This window comes from Papilio machaon, chromosome 22, assembly GCF_912999745.1.
Source record: "Papilio machaon chromosome 22, ilPapMach1.1, whole genome shotgun sequence".
Taxonomy (NCBI): Eukaryota; Metazoa; Arthropoda; class Insecta; order Lepidoptera; family Papilionidae; genus Papilio; species Papilio machaon.
The window spans coordinates 190,287-204,040 of NC_060007.1; the positions used below are offsets into that span (position 1 = coordinate 190,287).

The following is a 13,754-nucleotide window of genomic DNA, read 5'->3' on the forward strand; positions in this document are numbered from 1 at the left end:
GATTGCTTCTTACTTACATATAACTTTAACGGATTAAAATCTAGCTTAAGGCGTTTAAACTAAGCCTTTCTAAAGTTTTATACTTTAATCAACTTCTTATCTATTCACAGATAAAGTTTAAGTAGTAATACAGTTAGTAGCCGACGTACTTACAAACCTGAAAAAAAGACATTCATTTGTCAGATTATTTTATGAAAAACGTTAACAAATCTGAACCTTTAAAAAGTTCCTGTTTTGAATTTTGTTCTTTTATCATTTACTAGCTTTTACCCGCGACTCCGTCCGCGCGGAATAAAAAATAGAAAACGGGTAAAAATTATCCTATGTCCGTTTCCTGGTTCTAAGCTACCTGCCCACCAATTTTCAGTCAAATCGAATAAGCCGTTCTTGAGTTATAAATAGTGTAACTAACACGACTTTCTTTTATATATATAGATAGATTTAATAACTTTATTTAAAGGCTATCACATCACTGCATTCAACTTAATAAAGCTTGTTACGTATATAGTTAGTTTATATAGTAGTATTAAATTTAAACGATAGGTTTAATCGAGTTACGATGTATTTTTAAACTGTATGAGATATATTGATGCTTTTCCTAACCTAAAAATAGTAGCTGGTGTAAGACAAGCCTGGTAATAAATTTAAGCCGTCGCATATACTTTGTCACGTGAGTGGCGCTGACCAAACTTATTCTGTCGTGAATACTCTCACTTTAAAATTCTTTTTGTTACGTATAGATAAAATTTTAAGAACAAATAAACAACAGCAGCTCCTTCTTTAGGACTATAAATTTTATTTTGATACTTTAGTTTAGAATTTAGATTATATTTTCAAAATGGCGGATATCTGTAGAGATTAAATATTCGTTTAATACAATCTTCTAAGAAGCCATTGCGCCAATCTCGCTCAAATAGTTATAAAGTAATCTCTTCTTAGACTTAATGCTCTTAAGGATACCCTTTAGAAATAAAATGAGTTGAATTGAATGTAAATCTCATGCTACTTATTAACTCATTTTGTATCAAATAATGAACTCAATACAACGAAAACAAGATACATAGAAGTGAATTTGTTGCAATTGTTTGTTTCAGCAGTTTCTATGCGTAATAAATAAGATAGATTTTCATGATCGTGGGGTTTGTTGGTGTTAAGTGGGATAATAATAGAAGACTTACACTCAGACTCACAAAAGACTAAGATGCAATATATCAACCAACAACGATATAATTATACTTGATTGTGTTTGTTGTCTGTCCGCTCGAGAGGTGCAATCGGCGTCAAGTCGAAATAATTCCAGTAATAATAATACCGGATGAATATATTAAAAACATCACAGCAAAAATGCTTTTATTTCGTTGTTAAAATCACTTACTATTTACTACACTATTTACATTAAAATTCCATCTATTTCTAATCAATCCTACATCTTGTTGTTAACTTCCCGCGCAATCCTCATTTTTCTCCAATTTTTAGCATAGTTAAAAAAGGCAAAGGTCTAAGTGGTCAGTATGCCACCTCTTTGGCAGAATGCAAACTCCTTGTCTACGAAAAAGATGGGATATATTCCATTAAGTGAATGATCATTATACATACATATATAATATATACATACAGTACATACATATGTTATGTTAATATGATGATTACATCATGTAAGATCGATAGTTACATAATGTACATATTATGTTATGTATTCACGTTACAATGTCTCGTTTTCAGCTTCCAATAGACATGCAAATAAGGGGAGTGATTGGACGCGTGGTTTAGTGTGCCTGCCTATGTTACCTTCGTATAAATTTTGATTTTAAAACAGACACTGAAGTTTATAGTTTTGGGTCCGGAGACTATAACCTTAGTGTGTTGTACACTTTACTTTCATCCAGTTTAAACAGTTTTCTTTTGTCTTAAAATTGTATAGAATTTTATTTACGTGGTAGTTAATTACTATAAGCTCATTTTAAAATAAAGCAAATTAACATTAAAAAATAACTCTAACTTAATCGTAATGTGCATTTGTAACTCTTGTGCAAACGTAACAATAGTTCATGTTTGTTAGAAGAGCTTAAGTTCGTTATGACAAAAGTGGCTAAGTTTTTTGTTGCCAATACATTCGTTTGTTTTTTGTTTCTGGGACAGTTGTGAATTGGATTTCCTTGCGTAGTAACGACATCGTTAAGATGATATTCTGGGGAAATAACTAATAACTTTATCCAATTTATTCTGAAATGATAATTACCATGTTACAGTCACAATTATTGTTGGGTCTTTATTCATTGTATCCCGAACAATATGAATGATGACCCTATAAGTAAAATATTATATTTAAGATGATTTGATATTGTGGTTTTACCCAATTTTATTATTTATAACAGGTAAATAATACTTCTAATTTGTGCTAAAACGACTCTACTTTTATACAAATGTAATAAAAATTAGTTTGTGCGATAATCAGGAATCTTTTCGACTGGCTAAGCAACATATTCTTCTAATTATTGACTCTAGTGATCGAGTATACACACTCAATAATAAATTAAAGTAAGTTTAAAGTATTATTTGTCAGGTATTTTTATACAAATTCGTATGAAAGAGAAGGAACTATTAGTATCATTATAATTACATTATGAGAAAGCGAGATATAACTTTGCCGGTTCGTTGTATAACCAATTAAGTTTGACCCCTATCGTCCCTCGTGTTTTCATCAAAAGCCGATTCTAGGTGTCAAGTTCAAATGGTTAGGTTGGATTTTTGATTTTTACCTTTATCTATTAATAATAATAATGATCATAATATAATGATGATGATGTTATTATACATTGAGTTATGGTATGTTTCAAATTTCAATCTACTTCGGAAGTTACAAGGGTATCAATAGTGCTTCGAAACGCTTCGGGAAAAGTGTGTTTCTCTGCGCTTGACTCGGCGCAGCAGATTATTAATATTTGCAAACGTTGTTGATAAGAAATCTTTATAAAATTATACAGCTTAAATATAATTCAGTGTATTGTCGACGTCGCGCAGAATCGATCGTGAAACATGTTTCTAAGAACGTGTTCAAGTATTTTGCTTTTACTTAGTGTTAATTATGTTATTGTATGCGGCCAGTCAGCGGATCAGAAGAGCAGATTTGCCTTCGTTATAGACGACACATTGTCCATGGCGACCGACATCGCCGAAGTCAAAAGTAAAACTAAACTCATATTTGATACAGTCCGGAATTCCGCAGAGTCGCAGATTGAAAATTTTATTTTGGTAACATTTAATGATCCCGGTGAGTTAATGTCTAAATTAATTACTATTTCAAAGTTAGGGCAATAAGCTGCTAACAATACGTGCACAAGATTTAATAAACTTTATTTTATCCCGATTAACTAAATTATTTTGATGACACAACATTTTTTAAAAATACCATTAGGTAGCAAACGAGCAACCTGGATTCGACAAAATAACGAAGTGGCCGCTACCTATAAACCCTCGCAATTACAGTTGCGTTGCCAGAAAGAGAATATTTCTTCCTCTTATGCGTCCCCCTCCTCCTCCTCCGTCAAATTTACTTCTCCTTCCCATCCTTTCCTTAAAAGAAAAGGGTGAGAAGGTAAAGAAGACTAGAATTAGGACTCCGGCACTACACTCCTTTGACAGTACGCGGAGTTGTTGTTACATCTTGACGCCTGTCTTCTGTATTCCGTCGTGGTATTGCACCCGGCGAGCCAATCGATTCGTGGAACAGATGTTGATGTGCTAGTGTCTACTATTGTAAAAACATTTACTGACCTTTAATATTTTACGTATAAGTATTAGTACAACTGACTGTTCTTTATTGTCGTTAGAAGTTGCGTACCAACGATTAACGTGACTGTACAATCATAGTTAAATATTACAATACTTGCTAGAATTCTGTCGTTGCAAATTAATAAATGAATGACTAAAAGATTAAGCTGCCATAACATAAGTAAAAATAGGTGATATTTTGCATCCGTGTCAGCTATCTGTTACCAAAATATCTAAAACAAAAACACACAAACAGGTCACGAACTTTAGTCGAAAGAAGTTGATAGGCATTATTGTCAACAATGCGATATGAAACGGTAATGAGGTAAAATGCGGCATAATGTCATATTGCTGAGTGAAGTATTATAACTATTGCGAATCACATAATATTATAATGAAGTGAACAAATGCTATTTGCAAGTAAACAGGTTGAAGTAATTCCGCGTTTCGTCTGATGAGTATGGGTGCAGGAGGCTTTATTTTAGTCCTCTTTTTATTTCCACCCTTTTGACTACAAGGAAAAGATGGGAAGGGTAAGTGGATTTGGAGTCGAGAAGAAGCATAAGCGGAGGAAATAATCTCTTTTTGTGCGTCTGTTCTTATGTGTATGTACTGAAGTATCCTGGACGAGGCGGCAGTGGATCGATAATTGTGGCGATCTTTGGGGAAGCCCTATTTATAGGCCACCAGGAGCCCAGTAGTAGCTCAGTAGTGGTCAAGCAGTGGTACAACTGCTGTCACTACCCAATATTTGCACAGTAATTAGTAATAACACATGACTAATAATAAGAAGAAACTAATGTCTTATCTACATTTATATTCGTTTGTAGGTTTTCAGCCGGCACTGGTAACCTTTAGTGAAAGCGTATTTAAAGCTGCTCTAGATGCTATCGTGGTGCACAGTGGACCGGACAACTTAGAATGCCCGGAGATGTCGATGCATGGCCTGGCTGAGGCTCTGGCACATACCCTGCCAGGCTCCTATATCTATGTGTTCACCGACGCTGCGGCCAAAGACTACGCTGACGGTCCAAAGATTAAGAAAATGGCACAGAAGCAAGGAACGCAGGTCAGATATTGCTAATTTTATCTTGGGGTATTTTTTCACAACTGCGATAAATGAACAAGTGAAGTTGGTGAAGTTGCTGGCACGAAATTTGAATACAGCGCCCTGCTCCGCCTGTTGCCCTACCCTACTCGTCGCAAATTTCATACTTACTTTATCTATCTTTTTTTGTGTCGAATTAGGGTACAGTACTAGAATCTAAAAGTTCCCTACGAAAACATGTTCTAAAAGTGTTTATTTCCTGTTTGCCAGATTACGTTCGTATTAACACCCCCGACGTGCGGACCTTTTTACGAAAATGACCCTAATTACAAAGTGTATAAAGAGCTGGCCGCTGCAACTTCGGGGCAAGTACTTCACGTCGCAAGAGGGGAAGTTGGAAAGGTACACTTTAAATTGAAACAAACAAAATAACAATTTCCATAATATAAGATACATCAAATTCGTTTATAGGAATTGAATGGAAGCGAGCAGCGTTGTATGCGTATTTAAAAATATTTGTGTTAGTAATTATGGGTTACAACCATGAGTGCAATTACAATGAAAAACTACTAAAAGATACATACTGTTTTAAAGGATTGCATTCCATTGATTCAGGTCCTAGATTTCGTAGGGAAATCTCTAGACAAAAGACGAGCCGTTATAGGTAGAGCGGAATTACCACCAGGCTACAACAACAACATCACTGTAAGTTTGCCTAGTTATGCTTTAATTAAGTGTTAGTTTCTTATTTATCAAGTTTGTCAGCATAGTGTTACGTTTATGTTCAAAAAGTTGTACAGCGTATAATTTTACTGAGGTCGAATGTATAGATTACAGGTGACAAAGAAATTCGTGATGTACAATTTTCCGTAACAGGCTTGAAGCCAAAACTAAAAATAACGAAACCAGACGGAAATGAAGTCAATACAACCGACATATTCAAAAATGATAAGACTCTGGTAAGTTTGTCTTTATTATGACTTTAACATGTTATTACTCTTGATCTTTATTTTAACTTACTGTGAAAATTTGACACGATGAAAAAGAAACCAAAATCCTCATCATCTGCAAACCTTTGCGATTGGTCACAGATAGAGATAGGGTGGATGATGGAGCCAAAAAATTCTTAATGGCAGGAAAATGCAGGCCGACACAGTGCGTCTTAAATCCGGTAGTCTAGGCAACGTTGTGGAAGCCCAATTCGTTTCTGAGGCAGGGGGGGCATCTTATTAGGGCTGTTGGTTCAGTAAAAGATAGTTCCATAAGCTAAGCTTTGTGCAATGTGTCAGGTCAATTCACAATCCTTCGCAATTCTGTAAAGTAAAATTGCTGCATGATCCAGACATCAGATTAAAATTATCAATAGCGCGATATTCATAGAACCGAAATTATGGATCGAATGATGATATTAACCCAAATTCTTGTGTGAACATAAAATTAAGACAGTTAGTAACATTATCTGAACGATTAATTTTAAAAGCTTTGAATCTATACCTTTTTTGCAGGTCGTGGGAGTTGATGGGCTTGGGTCAGGTAACCATACAGCCAATGTGGGCAGCGAGTCTGACACGAGCGTTGTAATAACCGGAGTCACTAATGTTAATTTCCAACATGGTTTTTCGGTATTCAAACCGAGGTCAATAAATACAACAGTAACCAGACCTATTCAAGGTAATTAAAATTAAACAATATTAAGTAAAAAGTTTTATTATTCTATAAGGAGGTGAAGGAAAGTGCCAAGGATATATACATATATAGCAACTTGTGGCCAATGTTACTCAGAAACAAGATGTCCTTGGGAAGATCTTTACTAAAAAATTTCTTATTAAGTATATTACAATGGACTAAATCTTCTCCCATGATATACTAGGTATACCTACATGAGTGAAAATGCCTTTTTTTCAGGTAAACCGTCCTACTTAGCAATAGAATTATCAACAAAAGCTAAGGATTTTAAACTAGATGAAGTAGAATTATTAGATATGAATGATAATGTTATTTCTGTTTGGCCGTTAAAAGAAGTGGCCACGAATTTCTATGTGGCCGAACAACAACTACCTCCAACTACCATGTTCAGAGTAGCGGTGAGTAAACTAGAAACAATTTCAAAAGGTATGGTTGTAATTTAATTGCAACATGAGCTCAACTAAAGTAATATTATAGGTGAAAGGACACAATACTAAAACGAATGAAATCATACGAAGATTATCTGCGACTCCCGTTGAACCTCAAACATTAACCACGGGCAAGTACATAATAAATTATTATTTTTTATTTTTCAAATCACCAGTTTATTTTGGACTTAATACATATTCAGAGATGCGATGCTTAAAATCACTTAAAAAAATATTTTAGATGATAAACCGGAGAACAGACGGCCCACAGTTACTTTGATTGGAGATACGTCAATAGCAGTGGCATATGGTGACCCTGTGCAGCTGCAATGTAAAGTTAATGCATATCCTAAACCAAAACTTATGTGGATTGAAGAAAAATCTGGATTGACAGTTTCGGAAATGGTTATAAATTTTTTAAATCCTTATTATGAAGTGATAATATTTGATAGGTTTTAGTTTAGCTTCTAGTTTTTATTTAGATGTAAATAATATCACCATTATTACTTACTTGCGAGAAGGTAAAGTTTTTGTTATCTGCAGATGTAAGCTAATTTTTCCCTAACTGAAACACCGCGAACTAAAGCGATTGTACTTAGCATTTATGATCCAAATTAAAAAGACTCTTGGCCATGTAATACTATCAATTTTATTGTTTTCTGTTCACCATTGTTAGATCGTGGAAGAAGATCTGCCTTATGGTTACATAAGCATATTAGACTTGGAACAAGTAAAGACCAATACTTCATATCGATGCCGCGCTATCAACGATTATGGCGACGATACAACTAAAGTTAGTGTTGGTGTTAATAGTAAAGGTATGCAAATTTTTGATGTTCTGGAACTAACACACAATTTATATTCTTGTAAAAAGACAAAGGGTCCATCGTTAACTGTATTTCCAAAACGCTGCTTCTTAGGATCCTTCAAGAGCTTCCCTAAAGGCCAGTAACGCATCAGTGGTTTCTCCGGTGATGCATAATGTTCTTGGGTGTTGGTGACATCTTTTCATGAAGGATGTCATTGCTCTTTTGCCCCTATTCTTATAAAAAAAGTAAAAGACGCTCTTCTCCACAGTTTACAATTTTTCAACATGGTTCAAACTTACAAAGTTGTCTTTTTTTAAATATTAGTGTCACGGCCATCGACTTTAAAGACTTTTTACAACTATCTCATAACGCAGTTTCCTCATTTCGTACTTAATACTATCAATTCTCAGTTTGATTAATAATTGTTATACCAATTATAATTCCATAAATTTTAGTGCCACCGAAAATCGATGAATCTGTGAAACAAGTCAACGTAATAAGGAAAGAAAGTGCTTCAATTACGTGCAAGTAAGATGGAATTTTTAAATTATGTACTTTTTATGTAATATGTACTTTTATCGAGCGCTGAACCTCTCTGGCCTCTTATTTCTCCTTGCCGTTTCTATGCATTCGTTGCCGCTTTTAAATATCCCATTACTTCATTATTGCTTTAGAACAAATTAATTCTTTCATTAGATTGTCGTTTCCTTCTACGATATTGTTACGTGAAAGAACAAATACATTCTGTAAACCCTACTTCCTTAGTTATTCCAGAGGCAGTGGTAGTTCTAAAGGTCATCGCTCATAAGACTCCTGCGGCAGTTTCAATAACTATTTCGCTTGCATATTTACACGCAAAACCGCATGTTCACACATGTTCACGCATGGGATAAGACTGTTTAACCTGATTGAATAATAAAATTCTATTTTGCACAGTGTCACTGAAGGAATACCTCAACCAGATATCCGATGGAGTTACAAACGTCCCTTGACTCGAGTATTTGTTCCACTTGATGATAAATCAGATGTTATTCAAATCAATACCACGGAGCTACACAACGCAGGAATATACAAATGTGAGGCGAACAATTTGTTTGGCCGAGCCGAACACCAAATTGAATTAGTGATAAAATGTAAGTTTTTATTTAAAAGTTCTATTAAATTTTTTTATCATTAAGTAAATCGGATTTAAAGATTACTATGTAAACGAACTAGTAATTTCCCATATAACTTTTCATTTAAGATCCACCAACAATAAGAGATAACAGGCAAATTGTAAAAGCTACGGAAGGTCAACGCGTCTTTCTCACGTGCAATGCAGACGGAGTGCCCAAACCCGATGTCAGATGGTACTTCAAGGGACATGAAATCGGGAAAACTTTAAAGTTTCGTATTTATGCGCGCAACACGTTAAGGTAAGAAAAAAGAGCAATTTTTTACATTTGCATCCCAATTTAATTGTTTGTCGAATGTAACTTGATTTACATGCTTTGACAATTATTTAATATTACTTCTGATTACCATAAAATATGTAAACTATATCTTTGAAAAGTATATTTACATTTGCAGTATGGTGGTTTCGTTCAACAACTCAGGAATTTATACATGTAATGCCGTAAACGAAATAGGATCTGACACTAAAGAGGTGAAAGTCGTTGTAGATGGTGAGGATTATTAAAAAATAATTATAGGTTTAGGTTTAAAGAATTTATTCTCAAAAAGACAAACAAAAGTCACTTACATGAGAACAATATCGTACACTATACATAATTACAATATGGTCGCCGTTTTAGTTATCAATTTACTTTTTTACAACAATCTAAAATGTATTGAGCTAGCTTTGATTTAAATTGATTACATGAACTTAAATTTTTAATTGATGAAGGTAACGAGTTATAAAGTTGTACTCCTTCGTATGTTATATTTTTTACACCGTAATTAGTTCGCACTTTCGGCAGAACAAGTAGACTTGCTCGTCGAGTGTTACGCTTATTAATCTGTGATAACTTTAAAAACGATATGTTAGTGTTGATTTGTTTGTTGATGATTTTTCTTATTATAATGCATGTTATAGGTATATAGTTGATTAATAGTCATTATTTTCGTTTCATTGTAGATCTTGTCAGTACTCGTTAAATATGGATAATTGAATAAAGCTTTTACTACTTTATTTTAAGAAAAAACTTTTTAAAAAAAAATTATAAATCTATAAAAAGGAAAAATCACTAATACAAATTGATAGACACATACTTCTTAAGTTAATAAAAGCGTTATAAAAACCTCAGGTCCGCCATTCATTGAAACATCTTCAGTACCCAAGACGACGACGGCTGTCGTCGGCGATTTGAGGGTGAATCTGCCGTGCCTTGCTACAGGCAGCCCTGAGCCCACAATCACTTGGGCGAAGGATGGAGTCGAAATTCCTTCAGGTAACAACCATTATGTACGAGTAGTTATAAAAACTTGGCAGAATTATTATAACTTAGTTTTTGGCTTCATTTGAATACGTTTAAAAATATTACATTATGTAAGATTATCTATTTAAAATATGTGTTAAGTTTTTTTAATATATTTTAAAAGGAACCGAGTGGTACAATATAAAGAAGGACGGTACCTTAGTGATTAAGAACGTGACCACAACCTCACAGGGCAGATATGTGTGTACAGCTAGAAATTCAAAAGGGATTGATACAGATTACTTTGACGTTGTTGTACGACGTAAGTTACTTATTTTTTTTATTGAATATTTAAAATAAAGATGGAAACTACACAAAAACTTTCAAACGGTTTTAGGTACCTTTTACTTTTTGTTCTTTTCTTAATGATTAAAAAATCTATGATAGAAGTGCTGGTGGTTTTCAATTGTAAAACTCCCTTAACACATACATATTAAGAATGTATCTAGCAAGTAAACGATTGAAGGCGACTGAACCCAACTACTATTATATTACAGCTTACCCCGATGCAACTGAGAAACGTAATGTTGTCAACCTTTTGTTGGGATCCTCGGCTACCATCGAATGTGATGTTCCACACACGTCAAACGATCGTCTCATTTGGTACAAGGTAATTAGTTGTTATTAATGAAATAAAACCAACAATAATCACTAACTGTGCTCCTACAAGAATACGAATAAAATCTCAACCTTCAATTCATAATCGTGTAAGTATAATTTGTGTAAGCAAATAATTTTTAGGATACAGAAATCGTAGCTACCGGTGAACTACATTTGAAAGATGTTGAAATTGAAAGTAGCGGCGTGTACACTTGCCGCGTCAGCACGCTGTCCGGCGCCGCCAGCGCCACCACCGAGCTGAACGTCGGCTTCCCGCCAGAGTTCCTCGAACAAAGCTCTGAACAAACAGACTTTGATTTGAACGCCGAGGCGTATTTCTCGTGCCTAGCCGCCGGAGAGCCGAACCCGACGGTGAGTTTAGTGCTACTTAGCGACATCAAACTATATAAAGTTCGCCTATCATCATCAGCCCACTATACTTCCCCACTGAGAGGCTCAAAATCTACCCTAATTAGCCTATAATGTATTATATTTTTATTGTAAAATAATTATAAATATGTAACGCTTTTAGGCAACATGGCTGCACGATGGCAAAGACTTAGAGATCACCGATATGGATTACCGTGTTTACATGACATTTAATGATTTGGGACACTACAAATGTACAGTGAGCAACTTATACGGAACAATAACGCGTGATTTTCAAATCATCGATACAGGTTAGTTTAATTTGATAACATTATTGAAATCGGTTAAAATCCACAAACCTCTGTGTACTCGAGATGCCTCTTCGAATGGCGGAGGTTGAGTCTTAAATTTAATTTAAAAATAACTATAAATAATAGTAATAATTTATTTATTTAATTTCTACAGGATGCACGTTAGTAAGTAGGATAAATAATGATAGCCCCGTAATTTCTTTAATGGAAGCTAGACTTTTGTCAGATAATGTCAGCATTTTAAAAGTGTCCAAAGGGGATGTAGTGACAATCATCTGTGAAAATGGTTTTGAAAAGTATCCTGGAACGGAAGTAGAAGCTGTTTGCGTTGAAGCTGCCACGGTCCGGATAATAGACGTGGAGATTAATTTATCTGATATAAAATGCAAGAAAACTAAGTAATGTTAAGAATAATAAATAAAGAGAAATAAATCGTTACCAAAAACTTGAAACCTTATTGTTTGAAACCTTGAAACTCTCACAAAACCCTGTGTCAATAAAATTAACGTTTGCAAACATATTTTTTACTATTTGTGTGATTTGTCTCAACTCTTGGCGGCGTAAGGGTGCGTTTGCTAACGCAAAGGAGTGACAACGTGTTGTCAATTCACTGCTTGTTACGCCAAAATGATAATACTTGAGTGACATTTTCTAGTATAATAGTCAATTAATACCACTTGATTGACGGAAAGTCTTTGCAAACATATTCTCATAAAGCTTATTTTCTATAGTTACCCTTCTCAAGGGAAAACCTATTGATGCCGATCCGCTGTGACTCGCTTTAAACCTTCTAACATATCCCTGCTTCCAAGAGTCTATATTTTACAGTATTTACTTTTTAAAATAAAGAAATATTAAACTTAATAACATCACAAATGATTGAGATTTGTAGCACAAAAGAAAGCAAAATTTCTATGAAATATTTTATGCAAGCAGTTAAACAAAAAAATCGGTGTTTTAATTAATTTATAAATTTTTATTTTAGCTCAAGTTTCTTTAGTTAATATAAATTCTGCAAGTTGTAAAAGATTTATTACTAAAAAAAAACGTGAGCCGTCATGGGACGCCTGGCAGATGTGAAACATCGTGTGTGTACAAGTAATATGAATAAAAGATAATATTATTAAAATAATATATATATATATATATATATATATATATATATATATATATGTATATGCAATATGCATGTATGTATACCTCAGTATAGCGTGGCCACGGCAAGCGCCGCCACGCCAACAATTCGGTTTACTAGTGAGCCTATAGATGTTTCACATCAATTTGATTTAAGTTCTAAAACACGATATTGAAGTTTTTCTAGTAGCTTAATATATATACAAAGCAACGATTTAAAATGTTCGAGGTTCCGATCAGTTCAATTATCGGGATTACATGCTGAACCTTGATGGTTCCTTCATCCTGTGGAAAGTCCCCGGAGACAGGACAGAAAGCATCGTATTATGGTGGATTCAGGCCGGGTTCGGTATATATGTATACCTTAGTATAGCTTGGCGACCCGTCGCCACGGCAAGCGTCGCCAACCCAACGATTCGGTTTACAAGTGATCCTATAGATGTTTCACATAAAAAAAAAACGATAATTAACTAAGTATAGTGAACAAAATCGGTTCAACATTCGTAAAACGAGCGCCCTCAAACTTTTGAACTCTGTTCGTTTGCGCGTTTACTAAACTCAAAGCGTGTAATTTAATATTCGGAAAGGTATGCGAGCTTTGTCACGCGGACTGTTGGCTTACTGGGCGAGCTTGCTTTTGTCCAGCAGAACAGTGAGGAAGCACAGTAAGGCTATGCAGTACAGCTATTGTTTTGAAAACACAGAAACGGATCAATACTGTATTGACATTAAGTGCCGTACTGCCTTTCCACACTGCTCTGCCCCTGTGCGTTTTTGTGAGAAAAATGAGAACCAATTTTGATTGTTATCATTTTAAAAGACAATAAATTAGTCAGATAAATGTGAGGTTATATCAACCTGTCACCTGCGTAAAATATATGTACGTATTAAATGTCGAGTATTTTAAAAATATGGGGTTGTAAAGCGTATTTGATTATAAAAATAAAACTATGTCGACGCTGAAACCGTAGAAAGATATAGAGTAAAAAACTTATATTTTCTAATAAGGTGCAATGCAAGAAATGTAATTTGACCCTCAAAATATCAAAAGGCCTAGCACGAAAATTGCGAGAAAGGATTCGTAAAATCATCGATTAAAATTTATACATATTAGAATCGTACAGTAGATCGCAAATATTCGT

At 34.4% G+C, this 13,754-nt stretch overlaps 1 protein-coding gene across 1 annotated transcript; it reads left to right on the forward strand.

The window, feature by feature from the left end:
- Nucleotides 1-2,893: 2,893 nt before the first annotated feature.
- Nucleotides 2,894-11,923, forward strand: LOC106715103 (hemicentin-2-like). Its single transcript, XM_045683493.1, has 20 exons — nucleotides 2,894-3,271; nucleotides 4,602-4,840; nucleotides 5,090-5,221; nucleotides 5,435-5,524; nucleotides 5,650-5,778; nucleotides 6,325-6,490; nucleotides 6,725-6,903; nucleotides 6,983-7,064; nucleotides 7,175-7,338; nucleotides 7,610-7,751; nucleotides 8,198-8,270; nucleotides 8,679-8,875; nucleotides 8,986-9,157; nucleotides 9,312-9,406; nucleotides 10,028-10,171; nucleotides 10,323-10,460; nucleotides 10,696-10,808; nucleotides 10,940-11,170; nucleotides 11,331-11,478; nucleotides 11,633-11,923. Exons 1-20 carry the CDS (start codon nucleotides 3,037-3,039, stop codon nucleotides 11,878-11,880), a joined length of 3,117 nt encoding a protein of 1,038 aa, XP_045539449.1. The 5' UTR covers nucleotides 2,894-3,036; the 3' UTR covers nucleotides 11,881-11,923.
- The last annotated feature ends 1,831 nt before the right edge of the window (nucleotides 11,924-13,754 follow it).